The sequence below is a fragment of the Clupea harengus genome, chromosome 23 (genome assembly GCF_900700415.2).
Source record: "Clupea harengus chromosome 23, Ch_v2.0.2, whole genome shotgun sequence".
Taxonomy (NCBI): Eukaryota; Metazoa; Chordata; class Actinopteri; order Clupeiformes; family Clupeidae; genus Clupea; species Clupea harengus.
In genome coordinates this window covers 18065037-18080464 of record NC_045174.1, presented here as the reverse complement: position 1 = coordinate 18080464, position 15428 = coordinate 18065037, and the positions used below count along the sequence as shown (strand labels likewise).

General features: G+C 42.0%; 2 protein-coding genes across 2 annotated transcripts; one reads left to right on the top strand and one right to left on the bottom strand.

The window, feature by feature from the left end:
• The first annotated feature begins 1745 nt into the window (after positions 1-1745).
• LOC116218577 lies at positions 1746-5491 on the top strand. The gene is made up of 7 exons (XM_031560551.1): positions 1746-1847; positions 2773-2819; positions 2924-3238; positions 3393-3686; positions 3802-3864; positions 4186-4341; positions 4452-5491. The coding sequence occupies exons 2-7, from the start codon at positions 2795-2797 to the stop codon at positions 4565-4567; spliced, it is 969 nt and encodes a 322-aa protein (XP_031416411.1). The 5' UTR covers positions 1746-1847; positions 2773-2794; the 3' UTR covers positions 4568-5491.
• A 1765-nt stretch (positions 5492-7256) lies between these two features.
• LOC105908665 (cytochrome P450 2F2-like) lies at positions 7257-15428 on the bottom strand. The gene is made up of 9 exons (XM_031560547.2): positions 15229-15428; positions 13326-13488; positions 12979-13131; positions 12385-12545; positions 12002-12175; positions 11671-11809; positions 11025-11212; positions 9779-9920; positions 7257-7662 (listed from the first exon to the last, which is right to left on the bottom strand). The coding sequence occupies exons 1-9, from the start codon at positions 15391-15393 to the stop codon at positions 7469-7471; spliced, it is 1479 nt and encodes a 492-aa protein (XP_031416407.1). The 5' UTR covers positions 15394-15428; the 3' UTR covers positions 7257-7468.

The following is a 15428-nucleotide window of genomic DNA, read 5'->3' as shown; positions in this document are numbered from 1 at the left end:
AGGACATAAAACATATAACATACCAACAAAATAGCAAAAACAAGACTAAAAGACAAATGTTTTAAAAGATAGCATATTTGGGCACGTGCAGGGCTAAGATGCAGTGATTTGGAATTAGCAAACCCAGAGTCCGTGTGATGCAGGGGTCTTGTTTGTGAGCCCCACTACCGTGGGGAAAAACTGTTCAGGTGGCGTGAGATTTTGGTCTTTATAGCCCGGAACCTTCTGCCGGAAGGGAGTCTCTAAATAGGTGGTGACCGGGATTGGAAGGATCAGCGATGATCTTGCATGCTCTCTTGCTGGACCTGGAGTGGAACAGGTCTAGGAGAGACGGCAGGTCGCAGCCGTTACATGTTGCATTATGTGCTTCACCCATAGTTAAGACGGCCGTTACATGTTAACATTATGTGCTTCACCCATAGTTAAGACAGCCGTTACATGTTAACATTATGTGCTTCACCCATAGTTAAGACGGCCGTTACATGTTAACATTATGTGCTTCACCCATAGATAAGACGGCCGTTACATGTTAACATTATGTGCTTCACCCATAGTTAAGACAGCCGTTACATGTTAACATTATGTGCTTCACCCATAGTTAAGACAGCCGTTACATGTTAACATTATGTGCTTCACCCATAGATAAGACGGCCGTTACATGTTAACATTATGTGCTTCACCCATAGTTAAGACAGCCGTTACATGTTAACATTATGTGCTTCACCCATAGTTAAGACGGCCGTTACATGTTAACATTATGTGCTTCACCCATAGTTAAGATGGCCGTTACATGTTAACATTATGTGCTTCACCCATAGTTAAGACGGCCGTTACATGTTAACATTATGTGCTTCACCCATAGTTAAGACGGCCGTTACATGTTAACATTATGTGCTTCACCCATAGTTAAGACGGCCGTTACATGTTAACATTATGTGCTTCACCCATAGTTAAGATGGCCGTTACATGTTACATTATTAGTGGTCTCATTTGGGGGCACTTTCATCGTGTGTGTTCCACTGTGGCAGCAACATAGAGTGCACCTTCACTATTCGATTTACCTCAGGGGGTATATGTTTACATTTTTTTTTCTATTACATGCTGATAGATTTGTGTAAATGACTCAAATGCATCATATGATCAATGTTCCACTAAAGAGAATATTCCAGTCCTTCTTGTGTTCATCCACCATGTCTTCTCTCCAAGTGGCCATCTTTCACACACTCATGCTCTCTTTCTAGTCTCTTTTTACACCTTATCTTGGCCATCCTCTAATATTTCACCATTTCTCAAAGTGTGTGTGAGAGAGAGAAAGAGAGAGATTGTCTGCTTTTTCCAGCCTTGTAGGGATCTGTTGCTCCCTCACCATGCTGTGTCTATGGTATAAGTTACATGCACTTAAAAAATATTTTGTTGGATTTTCTTTGTTGTAATGTGGACATCGTTGCACATTGTAAGCCTTTTAGACACAACTTGAACTAATTTCAATGGAATTGTTCACAGTTAGATGAAAGGTGCCATCGATGTCTTTATTTCATCTACAATACTAGCGTTATGTTACGCAGGATTGATATTTTGTTTATCAGATAAAAAAGACCACACTTGCTATGCTAGTTAAGATACAATTTAATTCTTTTCTGTTTATTGTTTATTACAGTTTTCACCTGACATACAGTTTTCACATTTGGAAATATCAATAAAGGCTGTTTGGCACGTCTGCGCTGAACCCAGCTCCGGCCACGCCCCCTTTTCGAAATCCACTCATCTTCCCAATCTCCTGCATCAGTCAGAATCGTGTTTATTGGCCAAGTGAAGAGTGCAGGAAGTGCAGAGATAAATATTAAATGGTAAAAAGAAAATGACGTAAGAGGGAGAAGAGAAATCTGTGTGTGTGCATGAGCTTGTGTGGAAAAGTGTGTGTGCCCTTCAATGATATCGAGAACCTAGAGTCTTGAACACAGGGGCATTGCACACAGTCACAGTCACCAGATTTCCTGTGTTAGACTTTACCTCTGTGCTTTGCCCGTGTTAGACTTTATCGTCTGTGCTTTGCCCGTGTTTGGACATTATCGTCTGTGCTTTGCCCGTGTTTGGACATTATCTTCAGGGTTTCAGTTCTTTGTGCTTTGGAATCCCGTTATTTGTGTTACTCCAGCGACTGCCTCTATTTTGGGACTGTTTCTCGAATGTGTGGGTGTCATTCGCTCTCGCTGCAACCGGTTCCTCTTGGTGCATCCAGGTCCATCGAACTGTTTTTATTTGTATCCAATTTTTGCTCGGCGTTTGACCGGTTTGGCGCTAAACGGTTGACTATTTGTGGATAAACAAAGCATTTAAGAGGAAAGGTAAGCGATTGATATGAGTGCAGTGATGGTATGCAGGTGTCTGAATATATTTAAGAAGACTACGTTTGGAGTAATAGGCTAACTTGAATTGTGCGATGAGTTAGCACGTTTCAGTGAATAGTGACGCAGGCTGATTTACAAAATAGTTAACCGTTTAAAGTTAATGCTGACATCCAACATGGTTACCTTGTCTTGCAGGCTCTAAGGTGTTTGTGGTATCTTAATTTATTTAAAAAGCACAGCAGATGAGTGTCCACGAAGTCGGTTAAAAATGCGATGTAAGCTGCAATGGGTTCTCATCTCATGCATCTTGCTTCCCTGTAGGGAAAGCTTCTACCCATTTTGAAAACATAGCTAGCATGACCAGGCATACTTTTTAGGTGTAAAATACTCCCCTACTATTCACTGCTTTTCTTCTTTTTAAAAGGACTTCTCTGTCGGACAGCATCATGTGGATCTTGATCCTCATACCATGTTAGTATCTGCCAATAAAATAAATAATGCATTAGTCATGTAAAAACATGTATTGCAGTAATAATAATAAATGACCCCAAATACAACCATGTTTCCACTCTCAGTTTTGCTTGCAGAGCCCTCGACCTCAACCTCGCTAGATTTAACACAAGCAAAAGGCTTGCTCAACACTACTGTGAAGTTGCCTTGTGAAAAGCCGTGTCATGGTGTTGTGAAATGGGTGAAGGTGAGATCCCCTCCTTCCCAAACGATTGCTCACTGTGAAAACGGAACCTGTGCTGATTTTGGGAACAAAGCCACAGTCGGCCTCTCTGGGAACATCTTCCTCTTGCTCCCTCAAGCAGCACTCAGTGATGAAGGAGGGTATGAAGGCCACTGTGATGGTAAAGTTATTTGTGACGTCACACTGGAGCTTTTAGGTAAGTCAGACCTATCTACAATCTGTATATTTTCTCATGTAAAATACTACGCATCGTCAAACACTCTCTTAGCAAAGCACATTTTTAAGTGGGTCAATATATATTGTGCATTTACTGTATAACTGAAAAAAGATCCAACTCCCCCACCTTCTAGCTCATCACAACACTGCGGAGGTCCGTATAGGTGACGCCCTGTTCATTGGTCTTCTAAGTTCAGAGCCAGTGAGAGTGACGTTCCGTAAGGCCAGTCACTCCACTGATGACTTGGTGTGTGTCGTAGAGGGAGCTGTGCCCTTATGCGTTAGAGAATACAGCAGGAGATCTTCTGTCCAGGACTACACTGTGACCTTTACTAACGTGACTGAATCCGATGAAGGAGTTTTCACTGTGAGAGACAGCAACACCATGCGGAGGCTCAACATCGTGAAGCTTACCATCAAAGATGGGTGTAAGTACTCCCTGGATTTCTGTTACCTAACTGCATTGATGCACAGAAAATGAGATATACTGTTTTCTCTCTCTCTCTCTTTCTCACTCTGTCACTCTCTCTCTCTCTCTCTCAGTACAAAATAAGATGAATGAAGATGTTGGTACTTTTAAGGACAACGTAAATGTGCCTGTCCCAGGTATATTTTCTTTTATGCATAGTCACTGCAGTTGTCTGTAGGGATGTGCAATTTTTTTTTTTACCTAACTTAATTATTTTTTTAATATCCGACAGTGTCTAGGATTAGTTATTTGTGGGAGGGTTTGAAGAGAATGTAAGGCTAAAGTAAATGGAAAATGAACCGGGAAAAGAGTATAACATTATTTCAAGTCTGCATACCATCTCACTCCACAAATGAACAATGTAATTATTCGTCTGTTTCTTTCCTATAAGCCTAGTGCGCTGGTCGTGACCTACTTCTCTCCCTTAACCTCTCCTGACATGTTTTCCTTTTCCACAGACACTTGGCAGTTCTCCATTCCGTGGGAAATCGCTCTGTTCATCGGGGGTTTCATCCTGAACATATTCCTCTGGAAAATCCTAGCATTTGGCAAGAGAACATATACTAGGATAAGAAACACATTCTCTCCTCCTCCACAACCGGAAGAGACACTTGGTAAGTTGCTTGGTAGATTATCTTTCAGTGGTAAATATGGATGCAGTGAGATTTCTTTTGAGTTGCCAGTAATAATGTTTTGAGTTTATCTTCATACATTATCCTTGCAGGGCTAGCCCCGTTTCCAGGAACCAACAGATCGTCAATCCAAAGGATGAGAGCAGAAGAATCAGCGCTGGGCCCTGGGCCTGTTCAAACAAAGGATGTTGTCCACTCATTGCAGTGATGTGCATCGGGACCATTTAAAGGATGTTGTCCACTCATTGCAGTGATGTGCATCTGGACCATTTAAAGGATGTTGTCCACACATTGCAGTGATGTACATCGGGATATAAAGGATGTTGTCCACACATTGCAGTGATGTGCATCTGGACCATTTAAAGGATGTTGTCCACACATTGCAGTGATGTGCATCGGGATATAAAGGATGTTGTTCACACATTGCAGTGATGTGCATCAGGATATAAAGGATGTTGTCCACACATTGCAGTGATGTGCATCGGGACCATTTAAAGGATGTTGTCCACACATTGCAATGATGTGCATTGGGACCATTTAACCCTTTGATGCCAGCCCCCAAAATGACCGATTTGGGGCGCTTTCATTTAAAACAGTGATGTAAAGACACTTTGTAACATGTTAATGTGTGATATCTCATTCAAAGCTAATAGTAACACAGCACAATTTTTTTTCATTATTCAATGGAATTTCAATGTATGCAAATGTTTAATGTGCAAATCAATACAATACAACAATACACCACAATATATACAATATTATGTGAAAATATGATAAAAAGTAAAACAATGAATGAACTGGTCAAGGAAAGCTTTGACTTTTCTCAGCTTATCATTTCCATCCTCAGCACTGGGGTCCACTACATGTAACATGGCCATTAGGGCCTTGAACCGCTCCCATGACATAGTAGACCTTGCCCAAAGCCCATGGTACAGGGTCTTCATGCTCCAGTATCGATGGAAAGAGCTAACATCCATCAGACCACAATATATTAGGGCAATCATTTTTTGTATTTTTTCCAGTCCATACCCCAGTCTTGTCAGCATATGACTGCTTGTCCTCAATGACACCCCATGCATATGAGTTAGTGTGGGAACAATTGTCTTGAAGGATATGCACAAAAGAAAACCCGTAGCACATGTCATAGTCCCCCTAAGAACCGGTGTCACTAAATTAATGCTAGCAGGTCTTCTTGGTGAGAAATCTGGAAGCTGATTTGGGTTATCTGGGTCATCATAGCTGCTGTGTCCTGTGTGCTGATTCTGTACTGGTCCAACTCTCCTGGCTTGTCGGCCTCTTGCCCCTTTCCCTCTTGCTCTCACACCTCTCCCTCTCGCTGGTCTTGGTTTCGCTGGCAGATTTTCAGAAGCACCCTCATCGCTGCTCTCTTCGTGGCTAATATCGCCAGTACCTAAGCTGAAAACCAATTGATCAGAAAAAGAACCAGTTCATTTTCTATTCTTCTTTTACACACATATATATATATTATTGTATGTATGTATGTGTGTATATATATATATATATATAATATATATATATTATTGTACAGACGTGAAATTACAAGCACACAAAACCTTGATGTCTCATCAACAACGAAATATTGACAGAACTACACTAAAACCATAAGTAACCGTCAAAAGTGTTCATGAATTAGGTTAGAATAATATCTTGAAAGGAAAATAAATACTCCTTGCTATGTATGTATGTATGTTAATAATATGTGTAGTGTGTGTAAGATGTGTAAATATTGTAAATGTATGGTTTTGGGTTTATTGGGGAACTTGGTGGATACTCAGGCATATATTAATTATTATGTATTCGTTAGGACTAATGTAGGGAGGGTTACCCCACTGAAATGGTTGGGTCCAATTGGGCTGATCGGATCAATTAAGCCCAATGAGCAGTCAGTATTATTTAAAGGGTGCCTCATTCCTTCAGAGGGGGTGGAAGAGAAGGAGAACTTACCTGATGTCAGGTGAAGTGAACACACTGTGAATAATGTTTGACTAGTTGACTAGTTTTGAGTACTGATTTATGTTTGTTTGTTTTGTATGTTTGGGGCCGTGGGAGAGATTCTACCTTTAAAATAAATACTCATATAATTATTTAATCTTATATTTTTCTATATTTCCTTTATAATGTACTTAACTGTTTTAATCTCTCATGTATCTATGTTCTTTTATCTGCTCATTTGTAAAGTACTTTTACCAATGTGAATACATTGTGCTATATAGATAAACTTGCCTTCCCTTTTCCTTGCACTGCTCTTTGATGAAGTCAAGTTCAAGCAATCTTACTGATTTTTATTGCTTAAGTTTTGCTTTGTATTTTACCCAGTGAGTCTTTGAGAAATGTACTTTAACATTTATGTTTAATAATTTGTTAAACGTATGTTTAAGGAGACGATTTCCTAAACGTATGTTGAAGGAGCCGCAGACTACGTCTAAGTTAATTTACAGCTCCAATTGGTACGCTGTTGAAGAGAGTGGTTGACTGGTTTTGTAATGTTTAAGTTACCGTAAGTATTGTTTTTAAGAAATATATAATTTTCCTGTTCAGAAGGTTGCCTTTCCCAGCTGTGAACCCCCGATGTGCAGGCCTCGCATTCACGATCAGTCAGTATTCTTGCCGTGCACCCTTGAGAGCCAAGGCACGGTTCATTCACGGCATTCAATGTTCATTGTAACACGGTTACATGTCATGATTGTGTGTGTGTGTGTGTGTGTGTGTGTGTGTGTGTGTGTGTGTGTGTGTGTGTGTGTGTAAAAAAATAAACATATTTATTGAGAATTTGGCATCCTTCTGTTCTGACAGGACAACCTGTGGCGATTGGCACCTAACAGAACATCCCTTGACTTCACACAAGTCATAAACAGAGTACACTTTGAGTACACACATTCAATTCAATTAGATTCATTTTTATTTATATAGTGCCAAAACAATAACATTCTCAAGGCACTTAAAACAAAGTTCAGACTTCAATGATGCAGTCTCCAGTGCACAGTACAAATGTCAAGTTGCTTGACACAAAAAACTGACCAGTAATGAATGTTAGTTTTAGTATACAGATGTGTATGGGATTGACCATGAAAAGAAAACATTTGAGCAATTAATAGTTCATGCCCCCTCTCAGGTGGACAGTGACCTGGAAAGGTTTGGGTGCTTGTGTGGCGCTAAAGACCATGCTGTAATCAGGAACACCCCTTTCTTCTGGCCAGACCAATCGGAAGCGGCGCAGCAACGTGACCAGGATGAGAAAGAGTTCCATGCGAGCAAGCCCCTCCCCGAGACACATACGAGAACCTGTGTGAAGAACCAGAAGACACACTGCTGTAAACGCCATAGGATTCACAACTGCTTCACATACTAAACCAACCCAATGACATACTGCAGTAAACACCATAAGCTTCACAACTACTTCACAAACTAATCCAACCCAATGATATACTGCAGTAAACACCATAGGATTCACAACTGCTTCACATACTAAACCAACCCAATGATATACTGCAGTAAACACCATAGGATTCACAACTACTTCACATAATAATCCAACCCAATGATCAGGGACGTGCACAGGAATTTTGAAAAAGGGGCAACACGTTTATTTTTGTCGCCGCCACGCCCCCTCAACGCATATTTTGCCTATATCACTTGAAACTCTGAAATAGTCAGGGTCGATCACTAACCGCCGCCGCCACGCCCCCCCCGGACGCATATTGTGCCTATATCACTTGAAACTCTGAAATTGTCAGGGTCGATCACTAACCGCCGCCGCCACGCCCCCCCTGGACGCATATTGCACCTCTTAGTTCTCTCAATCCTGTGATGCTTTCCATGGACCACTTGGTAGATAGGTAAACAGATGCTAGTGTAGGATAAAATTACATAAACCAAACAAATCTAAACACATGTAATACCCCCCTAATCAACTAAGCTGGACTAAAATCGAAATAATATATTAAATATTATTCCCTTACACCTAGCCAGGCAGCCCCTCTCCCTCTCTCTCTCGCTCTCTCTCTCCCTCCCTCTCCTCTCATATCACATTGCTAATGATTATAACAATACTGATAAAATGGCCATATTGCCTACTGTAAATCTACTACCCAAAGGTATCTCCTTATCTGTTTCTGAAATAAATGTCTACTAACAAAAATGTTCTCTCTCCCTTGTAGCATGTTCCAATTGCTGATGGAAGTGGAAACATTGCTCCTCACCCCCACTACTCCTCAACCACGCATATGGACAGCCAAACTCTACCCACTCACTCTGTTCCTTTTCTTTTCTCTCCTAATCCAGACTATCTTCGCTATGGGATGCTGCTGTAGTCTCTCCACCCGTTCTACCCGTAGAAACCCTCGGCCCACTGCACCCACCGCCACCGCACTGCCGTACACTTACTCTACCTCATACCCTATGCTAGCATTTATATACAATATATATTATTGCCACCATCAACATGTTTCTCTGCTCCTACTCCCCTTACCCCTGTAACAGCAAACCTTTGAGCACAGTGTATACCCACTAAACTGGTCTTGTTTGTATCATGTATTTACCACCAGATGTCTGTATATATATTATGTACACCTACCAAATGCAGGATATGTACAACACCTGTTGTTTCCCATCCCCTTCTGCCACACAACCCTCCCCCATCCCCCCTTCCTATCTCCACCCGGCCGACCTCAAGCAGATGGGTCCCCCCTTATGTGCCGTGGTTCTGCTTAAGGTTCCTTCCTGACTAACAGGGAGTTTTTTCTTGCCCGTGTTGCCAATGTGCTTGCACTAAGGGGGTTCAGGCTCTGGGCTCTGTAAAGCGCCTAGAGACAATTGTATTGTTATGGCGCTATATAAATAAAATTGAATTTAATTGAATTGAATATTGTGCCTAGATCACTTGAAACTCTGAAATTGTCAGGGTCGATCACTAACCGCCGCCGCCACGCCCCTGTCACCTGGACGCATATTCTGCCTATATCACTTGAAAATCTGAAATTGTCAGGGTCGATCACTAACCGCCGCCGCCTCCACGCCCCCTCCCCCTCCCCCTGGACGCTTATTCCGCGATTATTTTATCTAAGGCCTACATGAAGTTCTGCAGGCAATACTATTTAAAAAAAATATATATTTCCTTCGGAGGGGCAACTTCAGTCGAGGAGGGCAAACGGGCAGTTGCCCGGGCAACCTTATCCCCCTCCTGTGCACGCCCCTGCCAATGCATGCCAATGATATACTGCAGTAAACATCATAGGATTCACAACTACTTCAAATGACCAAACACCTAAAAATGAACCTAATTTCTAGAACAGGGGTGCAAAACAGGTTTAAAACAACGGAATGAAATGTTTAAAACACACACAAGTATACACCTGAGTCAAATCCACTGCATTCTGGAAGCCATGTTAGTGAGAAGTACCTGTAGAGAAGGGCATGAAGGCGTCAGGCTTGACAAACTCTCCCCTCTCGTTCAGGAAGTTATCGGGGTTGAAGTCATGCGGGGACTTCCACTGGCCTTCCTCACGTAGCGCTGAGGACAGATAAGGAATGATCATCGTGCCCTAGAGAGAGGGAGAGGGACAGAGAGAGAGAGAGAGAGAGAGAGAGAGAGAGAGGGAGACATGAAAGAAAAGATCTACTGAGTGGGATTAAAGAGATGCAATGGCTACACATGGGCCCAATGATCACATAGGTAGTAATGTAGTCAAGGCAACCAGTTTGCCAGACCATCCTTGTGATGATGCTGGACCAGTGTGTACCATCCCTTAGTTACGCTGATAGGCCTAGGCTGCCAAGGACCTCTCATGTGTCATGTGACCTCTCCTGTGCCATGTGACCTCTCATCTGTCATGTGACCTCTCATGTGCCATGTGACCTCTCATCTGTCATGCCGTACAACTTCTCCTTCCTTCCTCCTTTCTCTGCCATCTCTCTGTTGTCTGACTACTGTAACATTGTGTTTAATCTGTGTACTAACTGGTCTCTCTTTCTCCTGATGGTAGGGCCATTGCTTGTGATGCTGATGCCTGTGAACATTGTTCTCCACCATTATAATTGTATGGTAACAGATACGCATGCAAGGCAATCTATTATTATACCTCATTTCATTCTCTCATTATGTCTCTATGCCAACATGATGTAGGTCTGATGTCCATCTGCCCCATATATGCCAATATGATGTAGGTCTGATGAACATCTGCCCCGTGTGTGCCAATATGATGTAGGTCTGATGTCCATCTGCCTCATGTATGCCAACATGATGTAGGAATGAAGTATTTGCTTGATTATACAGTATATATGAATTATCTGCCTGCCTCTTTTTTTTTTTACTTCTCCCACCTTTCAAGCCTCAAGCAGATGGGTCTCCCTACTCAGCTGGGTTTGGTTCAAGGCCGTCGCCTTGTGCCTGCTCTAGGGGGTTCAAGTCTTGGACTCTGTAAAGCACTTTGAGATGATGTCTATTGTTAACGGAGCTTATAGAAATTCATAAAATTGAAAAATAATATGAAAACAGTAAACATTGCATTACTAGGTGACAGTGAGTGTTACCTTGGGAATGCTGTAGCCCTGGATGACTTGCTCAGTTGCTATCGCTAATCAAGAAGCTAACGATAAGCTAGATGTTAGTGTACTCTGTGCTGTTACTAGGTGACAGTGAGTGTTACCTTGGGAACGCTGTAGCCCTGGATGTGTGTGTCTGCGGTGGTGGTGTGGAACATGCCCATGGGGGTTGTATCTGCCACTCTCTGGGCCTCGTGGATCACGGCCTGGACGTAGGGCATGGCCTGCCGGTCCTCAAACAACACCTGCTCACGAGACCCCAGCACTTCATCTATCTCCTGGTAGCAGCGTTCTAAGTGCACAAGGATAAACATAAACACACATACACACACATTACAAATTTAGACACAATAGTGGATACACACACACACACACACACACATTACAAATGTGGACACAATAGTGGATACACACACACACGCACACACATTACAAATGTGGACACAATAGTGGATACACACACACACTGGATTCTAGGTGAGGGTGTAGCGACATGCTCTGTTATCATCAAGAGATTAACAATTAAGTTGTTATTTAAAGATACTATCTCAAAATAATAACTTTGTATCATGTTATTCATAGATATTATCTTGTCCTATCAACATGAGGTATCATTATATCTCTCACACGGTTCAGGGTTTCCATGATATTCAGCCATTCGTCGATGAAATTAAAAATGATGACAACCTGTTTAGCATACTGCATTGGTAATGCCATGGATCATTACATTAAAGTGGCCTGACCTCGTACCCTGTATGTGAGGATGGGTCATGAGGTAGAGTGTTGCTGTCCTCAGCGTGTTAGAGGTGGTGTCCGTTCCTGCAATCAGCAGGTCAGACAAGATGGCCACCAGCTGACTGTCGTCAAAGGAGGTGCCTTTGTCTGCCCTCTAAAACACACACACACACACACACACACACACATCAATACACACTAAAACACACACACACAGTGTCAGGTTGTCAGGTAGGTTTTTTACTATGGATGTTAAAGTAGATGTGTTTAACTGTATAACTTAAAACAGATACTGGGCACACTTTTCTTTTCTCATTTGCCTTTTCATTCTGTCCCACACACTCACTTTCTCCATCTCGTCCAGATAGCAGTCGATGAGGTCTCTAGGCTGGCCTGAAACCCGTGAGTCTTTATGCTCACTAATCACTTTGAATATGTGTTCTTTGATGAGGTGGAATAAGTTAAACGCCCGCTTGAAGGGCAGAGGCAAACTTCTTATGAATGGAGCAATTTGATAGATCTGCATCAAGAGAGAATGAAACAGTTGACAATAGTATTGTTAAAATGGTGACGGTAAAAGAAACAACATTCTGGAAATAATTAAAAAAATTTAAAAGTACATTTCCTTATGTTACATTACAGAATCGTTTAATCCCATCCAACAATTATTGAAGAAACAAGGCAGCACAAAGTATGAATATATAAGAAATATAAAGAATTAGTTTGTACAATTGCCCAGGGGTCAAACATCAACTTAGTGAGCTCCTGAATCATGACTATGAGTTCCTTGAAGTAGGGGTCATCATATTCGAAGCGTGATCCAAAAATAACAGAACAGATGATGTCAGAGGCAGCATAGTGGAAGAGATGCTCAGGGTCCATGGACCTCCCTAAGAGAGGGAGAGAGGATATGAGAGAAAACCCTCACGCCTGTGTGTGTGTGTGTGTGTTGGGGGGGGGGGGGGGGTTGATAGAGAGACAAATTGTAGAGATTGGAGACCAATGGCAAGGTAGACATGTGTGAGAGACAAAAAACAAGGGTTCCATAACGTTTCATTCACAGAAATCATTCCTCATATTAATGGAGAGAGAAAGTTGTTTTTGGAGGAAGAAAGAGAGAGAGAGAAAAAGCACATGTATTATGTTGTTTCTTGTGTCGTTTCGTAGATGGGGGTAAAATATGGACCTACAGGGATACATTTAGCATTATATGGACAAAAGCCTCCTATTGATTCAGGAAGCTCCAGGGAAACATTTAGCATTATACTGCACCCTAACGGACAAAAGCTGCATAGCACCCCATCCAAGAGTAAGCTGTGGTACCTGCATGTTTCTCCAGCTCGGCGCAGATGTGTCGGGTCTCTTCCAGAATCTTCTCCTCCATGGTGCGCTTCCCCATCCCAAAGTTACGCAGTGTGGTCAGGGCAAAGCGCCGGTGCTCTTGCCACTTTGGACCGTAATCTGCCATAACCACGCCTACATACACACACACACTTATTCATTTATTCATGCAGTGACAACAATATCTGAAAAAGCATATGTATGAAACAGATATACGGATATGCATTTGCATTTACAATACACATACACATTTCCAGTGCCACAAAAAACACACAATCAGTGTGCGTGTGTGTGTGTGTGTGTGTGTTTGTGTGTGTGAGTTCCCTTGCCTTTGCATTGAGTGACATGACAGACCATCATGTGATCTGGTCGTCCAGCAAACTCTGTGGCTCTAGTGACCAGGGCTTCTTTGATGACCTGCTGACTGGCCAACACCACCGCAGGACGTGGACCAAGGTACAGGCTGTAGACAGGACCATAGCGCTTTGCTAACTAAACAAACACACACACACACAACACACACACACATACCATTTTCATATGTTAAGTATTGTTACCTAAATTCAGATTATCATTATAAAGATAATGGCATTAATAGCATGAAATAGATGGCTATTCATTATAATGTACAGTTACGACACCATCATGCTTTTTCTAGGGATTCAGGCCTTGACCTCGGTAAAGCACCCTGAGACAACATAAAAAAAAAAAAATTGAGTTTCAAACATTTTTTATATATTTTTTGTATTTTATTATGTATTTGTAATTTCTGTATTTGTAGTTTTTGTATTGCTTTTTGGCCGTCCCGTGTGTACTGGGTGCAGTCGAGTTCAGGGAAGTACGATCTGTGGTGGTGCAATCCTAGGGCATTTTTCTGTGTATTGCGTGGTCAGTAAGTAGTCTGTTAATGACTCACTTCAGCTGTGTTTTGTCTTGTGTCCAGCTTTGTAACTTTCTTGCTGTGTCACTATTTTGTTTTAAGTTTGTTCAAACTCTGTGTGAGTACTCTACCAGTGAGTAGGGTTGATCGATGTCTACCGTATTGGCATATGGCGAGGTCTACACTCAAACATGGCTATGGATGATGATATCGGGGGGTGGGTGGCTGAATTAACTCCTTCATCCTTCATCCTTCCTGCTCTCTGGCAGTGACTTTACTAAAAATATGTATTAATCAGTTCTAGGACTCCAACTTTACGGGTGGGTTTCCATGTCAGGTCAACTGAGTTCATCAGATAAAATGAATTCAGCTGAACCTACGCACCGCGGACACCATGAAACATTCTTCAGTAAGTGTAGGATACTCGTTGCGTGTAGCTGTTGTGGGTTTGACTTCATTCACTGGCATTTCATTCATTCACCTGTGCCCTTAGCATAAAGGGCCTGCCATCAGAAGATGATTATGCAAACACAAACAGCTGATAAAATGATAACCAAGGCCATAAACATAGTAACGTGGACATCTATGAACTTTGAAATCTCATTGAACAAAGGGGAAAGTACTGAACAAAAGATCCCAGCCAAATGAAGTATAGAGTGCCTTGCACACATTGACCCAATAATGGCATGACTGCTTTTCTTAGGGGAAATCTCCCAAATGGGAAAGTCTGTCAAATTCATACATGTGTACTTTTATATAATATATAGCCCCATTCATATACAGAAAGATAGAAAATATGTTTTATACATGATATCTACATGCAAGATCTACAACATATTTCTCATGCAAATATTATACATGACACGTGTGATACGTATCTGTCTTTTACAGACCTTTTCTATATGGGCTCAGGCATCCTGTGACCAGGAACATGTCCGCTCTCAGACTAACCCTATAGACAACACTGACTCAATCTCAGACTAACCCTATAGACAACACTGACTCAATCTCAGACTAGCCCTAAAGACTACACTGACTCAATCTCAGATTAACCCTAAAGACAACACTGACTCAATCTCAGACTAACCCTATAGACAACACTGACTCAACTAATATCAGTTGGAAACTCCAGTCAGCTTCTCCGTTCCTAATTTAAAGTCAACACAAGCACACAGCCCCAGCGGAGTCAGTGCATTGGAGCAGAGATGTTAGACGGACATACAGGAAATAAGAGTGTCCTTACCTTATCCAAATTTTGCTCTCTCTCTCTCTCTCTGTGTTTGTGTGTGTGTGTGTGTGTGTGTATGTGTGTGTGTGTCTGTGTGTGTGTGTGTGTGTGTGTGTGTCTTTACCTTATCGAAACTCTGCAGTGGGTTGTGTGGGCTGAGCTCCAGTAAGTTTCCCAGCAGAGGAAGTGCTGTGGGTCCAGGAGGAAAGTTCTTCGGTCTTCTCACCCTGAAGAGGAAGAAGAGGAGGAGAAAGACTCCAAACCACAGCAGGAGAAGAGAGCTCAGCATGATGACCGTGTATGTTTGTGTTTTTGCACGTGTGT